Here is an 8,750-nt window from a genome sequence, read left to right as displayed (position 1 = left end):
AATTCAGGAGCAGCTTAGCTGGTTCTGGCTCGGAGTCTTTAATGAGCTTTTAGTTAAGATGTTGGCTGGGGCTGCTTCCAAAACAGCTCCCTCCTGTGGCTGACAGGTTAACCTACTCTCTCTGGGGAGGCAGCGTGTGATCATTCCTTGTTTCCATCTTCTCTGCAGTAACTGGGCCATTTGTCTCTAAGTCTGATCCAATCTAAGTTAAGACCATGCTTGGTAAATGCCTTTAACAGTGAGGGGAATCCTAGAATGATAAATATCACAAAATGGAATAAACCTTAACACTTCCAAGAAAGGCTGCCAACCTTCCCCACTTCTAATCTCTTTTCTGTGTCCTGACCGTATATATTTTTGTGACTAGTGAAATTACTAAAACATTACTATTTTGGGTTAATAAATTAGCTTTAAAATCTGAATCGCTATGAAAAAAAGTCTGGCTTTAAACACTTTTTTCAAAATACTGTACTGAAATAGTCAATGAAGCACTGACAATAGAAAATAATTTAAATGTCATCAGTTAAGAGTTAATTATGACATGCGTTATATAGAACTAAAGGTAGTGGTTAAAGCTTTTTAATGTATATTGACAGGAAGATTGCAAAATTATGCGATTATAAAAATTAGTGCAGAACTCATGTTTTTAAAAAGTCACAGAAAAAGCGGCATAGAAAAGACATATTCATCAAATTGATAATATGGAAGGGTACTAGGATTAGGGTACTAACAAGTGTTTTGAAATTCATCTGTAATGCTGGAATATTTAAGTGAGAATATATTGTGTTCTACTTGTACAATTAAAAGAAATAAAAATATTGTATAAGAAAGCATTTTTATAGACTCAAAGGTGCTTGGATTTTATTTCCTCCCTCCCAAAATTAAGTGATGTGGAGGAGCTGCCCTCTTGTGGAACTTTTGAAATAGTCTTTAAATGGTTACCCATCAATCAAAAAGATTACTGTGTGTTTGATTCTCAGAATTTTGATGTTGCAATTTCAGAAATTTCAACCCCTCATGTTTAACTGTGAAAAACAAAGGCGTGAACAGTTCAGTGGTTCACCTGAGGTCACTCAGAATTTCAGACAAGTCTTCTGATTCCTATCTGGAGTTCTTTCAACTTCTTCTGCCTCCCTGAAACAACGATCAGCAAGTGTTAAACACCAATGTGTTTAGGGAGAGATTTAGTGGATGGGAAACGTCAGTATAGAGAAACCGGAAGAGTCAAATGAAAATGCTAGACATAAAAAACAGAGAGATGAAGAATGGCTCATGATCTCATCACTAGACTTAAGACAGTCAAGGAAAGAATCAGCAAACTTGAAGATGAGTTAATAGAAATTACCCAAACTGTAAAACAGAAAAAAGGAACAGGGGTAAACATAACAGCATCCGAGAACTGCGGGACGAACTCAAACTGTCCAACACATGTAACTGGAATTCCAGAAAGAGAAGAATGGGACTGAAATGGGACTGGGACTCATACTGTTTGTTATAGAGTGTCACTTCTTCCTTTTTTTAAGCAGTCTTACCTTTCCCTCAGTTGCGCTTCATGTCTTTTAAGATCAGAGCCCATCTGGTGTCAATTGTCGAGAGACAATTGTCCAAAACTTCGTCTTTGACTGGGGAGGAAGGTTGTTGCCTGATTTTGTGTATGAGGATTGAGATTTGTAGTATCTACTGTGTTTCATTTATTCTAAGGTACTCATTTGAACATTGAGAAAAAAATAGGGTGTCTTACTGTTGATGGCATGTCAATATAATGGATGTTTCTTCTTTTTTCCAATGGTTCATAAAGTAATGATGTATTTTACAATCAATAGCATCTTCAGTTTGATGAACTACTAGCATTTAAAAAAATTATTGTAAAACCACACAAAACAGCTATATGGCTTGTTATTATAAGGCTGACCCCTTGCCTTTTAAAATAAGATGGCTTAGTTACTAAAGGCAAACACCCCATAAGCCACTCAAGTAATAAAATTTTGTCAGCCAGTCCTAGAAAGCCCATCATTTGTCCTCCCTCTTTTAGAATATCCTGAATTTTATAGCAATCACTCCTTTGAATATCTTCAATACTTTATAACCAGAATGTGCATCCCTAAGTACTCTAGTATCTTACTCTACTTAACCTGCTCTTCCTCTACCTCTATTTTCTCTCCTGCTCAATTTTGATAAAACCAAAATTTCTCTTCCATGGGGGACCCTTTCCAGGAATGGAGACTTGTCTGTTCAGTTTCAGTAGTTCATAAGTACTAGATTATTTAAGTCCCGCATACACCCACGTTGGAAATGAGTGAAACCTTTCCCAATCCCAAATACTGTTAAATAGGCCCGCTTTAGTTATTTCTCAGGCCCATCAGATGCTCTGTTGCCTCTACTTCTCAATAGATGCCAATTTCATGTAGGTTATGGACTATAGTGGGTTTGTATTCATTCACTTGTATTTTGGGATTTGAGGACATCAAGTCACCTAAATTTGTTTTAAATGTTCTCTGTATTTGGTTTGCTATCCAGCTGCTTTTATGTGGGGATTTGGAGATTGAAAAATTATGGCATTACTGTCATCTTCCCAATCTCCCATATTAAAGTTTTCATCCAATCCTATTTTCAATCTTACCCTGAACCTGACTTCAAGGGACTTGTATGATGTCTCTATTCACTGAGCACAACACTTCTTTGCTAAATCACTTTTATCATTCAGCCATCCATTTTCCAAGCCCCTGCGAGATGTCTCCTCTCCCATTCTGTAAAAACTTTGTGGGATTATAGTTTTATTCTTTGTGTCATTAAGTGGAATTTCACATTCTTAATTTCTATTATAACACAAACCATGCACAGCGAATTAAAATTGCATAGCTTTTGATCTTTAGAACAGTCTTCCAGACTGGTTTTATTTATTTTTATTTCTTATTTTTTGCATGGGCAGGCACCGGGAAACGAACCCAGTTCTCTAGCATAGCAGGCGAGAACTCTGCCTGCTGAACCACCGTGGCCTGCCCCAGACTGTTTTTAAAACTTATGTCTTTTACCAGTTTTTACAGTTTTATGTTCCATTCTTATCAGCTTAACCAAGAGTCCTCTATTAAATCTTATTAAAAACTAAAATTTCTCTGGGTCTCCTTCTTCCATCTTCTGTATCTGTTACTTTTACAGTTCCTTTATTTCCTGTACTTTCAGATCTTTACTTGTGTAGCTAGTTCTCTTTCCAGGCATATTTCTTTGCAGAGTGTATATTTCATAGACCCCACAGCTTTAGCATCCTATGTAGCCTTAAGGGCACTTAGTTTTAAATATGTATTAAGGAGTTTTTAGCTCATACTTCAAAAAAGACATATTAAGAAAAATGGGGGCAATTTTAAAGCTAAGAATATAGATAAAAGTAGTTCATTTTATATTAGGCTGAAAACAATTTTCTATCACTGTCAACCTATAACTCAACCAAACTCTTCGGGGTTAACAGAGCACTGTTCCATCTGTATAATGGTCTTCAACCCTTCCAACCACCCCTCCCAGCCCAGTAACTTTATTTTCAATTCAACCTTGAAGGACAGGAAAGGTAGGTGGAAAAATTTAAAGTCTGGGGAAATATAAAGATTTCTTCCAAGATAAAATGATTTCAGAATCAATATGGAATTGTGGTTTTCCTGTTAGCATCCTTACACATGGCAACATTAGAGATCTTTGGAGTAGATTTTTATAAATTTCTAGGGACTTGCACAATTAACATTAAAACTCTTAAAAAGAACTGGAAAAAACTCTTAAAAAGCTGGAAAAGATAAAAATTATTCTATTTGGCTCTTATGAACATATAAAAAGCTGAGCAAAAGAAAATAATTACATAGTAAATATACAAAATGTACTCCATTTAAAAAATTGCATAGTTCAAAGAAGAAATCTTTCAGGCTGGTAATGGTCTCATTCCCAAATAGGAAATTTAAATTGATAGAGAATCTTCTGCAGGCAATAGCTTCCCAGCAGCCTGCATTTATTGGAATATTGCTCTCTGAACACGAGTATATTCAGATTTATTAAATATATCCTCTTCAGCTTCTGGAGTTAGTTGGATGTTGTTTTTGACTAGCGATAGGGGATCTGGCTTCTTAGAAGAAGAAAGCTTTTCAGAATCTCTGTAAAATATAAGAATATAATAACATGAATTTTTTGTGTTTTAGGATACCAATTATTAGAAAATAAGTAATCTAACTGGAAAAACAGAAGTATTTGAATAAGTCCCTCTTCAGTATAATCTGTCTCAATTCTTTATATTTTCAGCTTTTCCTGAATAACATTTTAGTTTTGCTTCTTAGTATACTTTTTTGTTTTCAAAACCACCTTTCATTGCTGAGCCACAACTAGCTATTTACTAGCTAATGCAGAATGATTCCAATAAGAAAATTTCATTTTTTTTCTCCTTAGTGTCCTTCTCAAGTTTAGCTGAAAACCAACATAGAGGAAGCAGGAATTAATGTTAAGCCCTATCTTTAACCTCCCCACCCCCCTTTTTTTAGCAAGGGGAGTGTTATACCTACAAAAATTAATTCTAATATGAAGATAATACAGGTAATTCTACCTTCAGTCAACAAGAACTTCAACAACAGTAAATCTTATGTTTTAAAAGGCATTAAGAATACTGCTACACCCTAATTTCTCTCTAGCGTCAGTCCTCAAAGTATGAGTCATGGATCCCCGAAGATATCCAAGACTCTTTCAGGGAAGGTTTGTAAGGGCAAAACCATTTTCACAGTAATATTTAGACTTTATCTGCCTTTTCCACCGTGCTGACATTTGTACTGATAGTGCAAAAGCAGAACTGGGTAAAACTGCTGGCCACTTAGCATGAATCAAGACAGTGGCTCCAAATTGTACTAGTAGTTATTGGAGTCTTCAACCTATGCACTTATAGTTAAGAAAAGAAAAAGCTAGTCTCACTTAAGAATATAACTGATGGAGCAGTAAAAATCATTAATTTTATTAAATCTCAACCCTTGAGTACATTTAATATTCTGTGACAGAATTTGGGAAGGACACGTAAAGCACTTCTGCTGCACACTGAAACAGATGGTTATCTCAAGTAAAAGCTGACTGTGCAGCTTTCTGCCACCATTTCTACCTGAATAAACAACAGACAGATGCTATGGTTATTCAATTTGGGTATTTGACAAGTGGCTTCTCTAAAATGAACAAAGTGAGCTGTTACTTAAAAAAAACTTACAGTATTTGTTGTTAATGATACATTTTGAGCTTTTCAGTGAAAATTTGAATTTTGAAAAACTTACATCTGTCACTGAACAGTTTCCTAATACTTGAAGGTTTTGCTGATAAAATGAAATGTGCCAATATTTGGAAGATACTGTCTTAATGAACCAATATTTTCCAAAGAACCAAATGCACGATGTTATATAATCATGCATGTGTAAAAAGATGCATAAAACACTTCTCTAAAATGAACAAAGTGAGCTGTTACTTCAAAAAAACTTACAGTATTTGTTGTCAATGATACATTTTGAGCTTTTCAGTGAAAATTTGAATTTTGAAAAACTTACATCTGTCACTGAACAGTTTCCTAATACTTAAAGGTTTTGCTGATAAAATGAAATGTGTCAATATTTGGAAGATATTGCCTTAATAGACCAATATTTTCCAAAGAACCAAATGCACGATGTTACATAATCATGCATGAGTAAAAAGATGCATAAAAAAATGTAATATACCAATGGACTGTAATGTGACACAAAGTACCAATCAATTGATATGGTTTCATATTCTACATTGCACTATCTTTAAGAGTACCGCTGTAAGTCTTAATTAAGACTACCTTTAAAATTATTGCTTGCTGAATTTTGATGTAGTGTCAGAGAAGAAAATCTATCATTATCTTAAAAGGTTATTAAAGTCTACCTTTTTCCTAACTACAAAAATGATTGGAGCCAGATTTTCTTCATATATTTTGACCAAAGCAAACCTATCACAATAGATAAACAGCTGAGTTCTATTAAGCTAGAAAGTAAAAATTTTTAAAAATGTAAAACAGAGCCATCTTTCTTTTTCTGGAATAGTTATTTTTTCATAAAAATGTTATATATGCTAATACGTAATGAGCTTACTATTATTTTTAAGTAGATTAATAAATGTTTTTAAATGTCTATTTTAAGACATTTAAGTATATGGTTAAATGTTGATAGATACAATCCACATAAAAACAAAGCTCTTTTGGGCTCTTAATAATTTTTAATAGTGTAAAGGATTCCTGAGAGCAAAATGTTTGAGAAATGCTGCTCTATGATATAAGCATAGATTTCATATAACAAAAACCTAAAAAGTAATTGTCAAGCACTCACTCATTTACAAAGTGCTGTCATTCATACCAACACATCTGATTGTGACAACATTCCTACTGAGCAGGGTTTAGCTTATTACCCTGTCTTTTTTTTTTTTTTACTTTTAATTAATAGCACAGTTACTTTATTGAGAAGAATGAGAAAATAAACCAACAATGTAAATTGAAGTCACTCTCTGGCTAATTTTGAAGTCTAACAGAAGGAGTATTGTGGTTTAAAAAGGTAGATATATGGAATCCTGCCCCTGTCTAATACAATTTTATTCTCTTTACAATCCTGAGAGATAAGAAGGGAAAAAAGCTGAGAAATTTAAGTCCTGGGAACAGTGAAACAGAAAGAGCTTTAAGCCAGGTTTGTTTGTCATCTTCTTATTGAAAAACGATATAGAAATTGAAGTTAAATACACTTAAAAAGAGTCAGCTAAAAGCTAAAGGGAATAGAGGAAAATAATTCTCATAGTGAGAGAAACAGAAATTGATTCATAAGAAACTAGAAAAAGAGTTAGGAGAGAGGGATTGAAATTACAGAAAACAATTTTTCCTTATTTTAGAATCAGGAAGAAGGCCACTCACTTTTTAAATCCAAAATTCTTCCAGAGCTCACTGATTTTAATCTGCAATCCTGGCTTGTTTTCAGCATTATGATTTCTCTTCTGGATGCCTGCTGGTTTCTTGCTCAGCCCACTGACTTTGGCTGGTACTAGAGATTTGATCTTGGTTGTAGAGAGAGAGTCTGCAGAACTAGATTTGTATAGCCCAGGAACCTAAAGATGAAATGTCTTGTATTTTAATACTATTCTTTATAGCAACAACCATGAGTTAATACTGAACTATTTTTCATACACTGGCACCAAAATAATACATAATCAATCTATTAAAATGTATTATTTATAAATGTTTACTACAAAAAAACCTAATTATTTACAAAAGATATACATGATGTACCTAGCACAAAATTCAAGTGTTACAGAAGAACAGAGAAATTAAATCTTCCTCACTCATTCCCCCATCTCCTAGTCATGTAGTTTCCCTCTCCATAGGCAATCACTGTCACCAGTTTCTTATGTATACACTGACTCAATTACACACACACATAAACAACTGTTGTGTACTTTGCTTTTCTCATTTAACTATTTATCTTGTTTCTACCTAAAAACGTGTCTTGAAGATTTTTCCATTTCATATGTAGAACTACAATTTTGTTTTGAATGCTGCATGTCCTTCCATTATAGAAATATGCCATAATTTATTTAAAGAAATGTCTACTGACATGTATTATTTCTATGGAAGGGTTGATTTTATCCAGGAACATGGAGTCATTCAAGTTTTGTCATTGTTTTGTAGGATGATAAGAATGAGGCAAAGAAAACAAGGTTTTAAAAGGATTAATCTGGTAGAGGATGTATGAAAAATGGGAAGATTAACCCAAAATAAATGTTTGCACATGATAAATGAAATCCTGAACTAATGTTGGTGATAGGAACAAAGTTAAAGACAAGACAAAGAAAGATAGATTAGGACTTGATTATCGTACTGTGTTTGAACCAGTAATAGCGCTTCACTATGATATAAGAATGTGTACTCAAAATATTCAGCCACAAGATCTTGTTTGCAGTACTATTTTCTATAGCAAAAATTTAAAAAAGTAAATGGTAAACATAAGGGGATTAGCTAAACCCACACAATGGTCTACTATAAAGCTATTATAAGTAATGCTGTATAAGTAAGTACATGGGAAAAAACCTTTAATATACACTAAAGAAAAAGATCACAGGTTGCATAACTTAAAACACCTACAAAGACAGACATGGTCCTGGAAGTTTGAAAATTAAGTCATTTTTGTGCAAATAAAATAGTCACTATCTTAAATTTGTTTATATTCCCCACTTTTTGGTAGTGAGCATGTATTGTTTCTGAAACTAAAAAATAATTTAATGATTATTTTACCTTGTTCCTTAGAATTCTTTCCTTTCTTGAAAAATGAGATAAACACCCCTTGGAGTTTTGACAAACTTGATTATCAAGTGACTTAAAACTGCAGTCAGATTCCTAGACCACAGATTGAAAAAACAAAAAATATTAAATTTTCACTTTGGAATTTTTACGAAAACTAATCAGCACTCAACACAACACAAAAGAAGTAAAATGTAAAAATCAATGTAAAAAAAGATAATTTCATAGAAAAGAAAGTATAAAAACATCAGAATCAATGAAAGAAAATGAATCTAATGCGAAAATGATCATGTTTGCCAGGGATTGGTAGGAGAAGGAAATTGTATAGAGTATATATTTAAAATGGAATCTTCTGAGCCATTTCAGGAACTTGTCAAAATGCCAACTGAGATACAAAGAGTCCCCCTGCTGCAATACTATTGTTTTACCCCAAGCTTGCCTAATAGCTTTCATAAAT

At 33.5% G+C, this 8,750-nt stretch overlaps 1 protein-coding gene across 2 annotated transcripts in view; it reads right to left on the bottom strand.

Annotated features, from left to right (window-relative positions):
* Window positions 1-2,948: 2,948 nt before the first annotated feature.
* EXO1 (exonuclease 1) overlaps window positions 2,949-8,750 on the bottom strand; it is a 45,879-nt gene continuing 40,077 nt past the window's right edge. The window contains exons 13-15 of one of the 2 annotated variants that reach the window (XM_077168465.1): window positions 8,288-8,389; window positions 6,914-7,104; window positions 2,949-4,130 (exon numbers count right to left, since the gene is read on the bottom strand). In XM_077168465.1, coding sequence (XP_077024580.1) covers window positions 3,989-4,130; window positions 6,914-7,104; window positions 8,288-8,389 — 435 coding nt within the window. In that variant the 3' untranslated portion in view covers window positions 2,949-3,988. The remainder of the gene's footprint in view (window positions 4,131-6,913; window positions 7,105-8,287; window positions 8,390-8,750) is intronic. The other variant, XM_077168464.1, reaches the window with a different exon arrangement.

Source organism: Tamandua tetradactyla, chromosome 7 (assembly GCF_023851605.1).
Source record: "Tamandua tetradactyla isolate mTamTet1 chromosome 7, mTamTet1.pri, whole genome shotgun sequence".
In the NCBI taxonomy this organism is placed as follows: domain Eukaryota; kingdom Metazoa; phylum Chordata; class Mammalia; order Pilosa; family Myrmecophagidae; genus Tamandua; species Tamandua tetradactyla.
The sequence above is the reverse complement of the archived record's forward strand: the minus strand, read 5'-3'. Positions and strand labels throughout refer to the sequence as shown.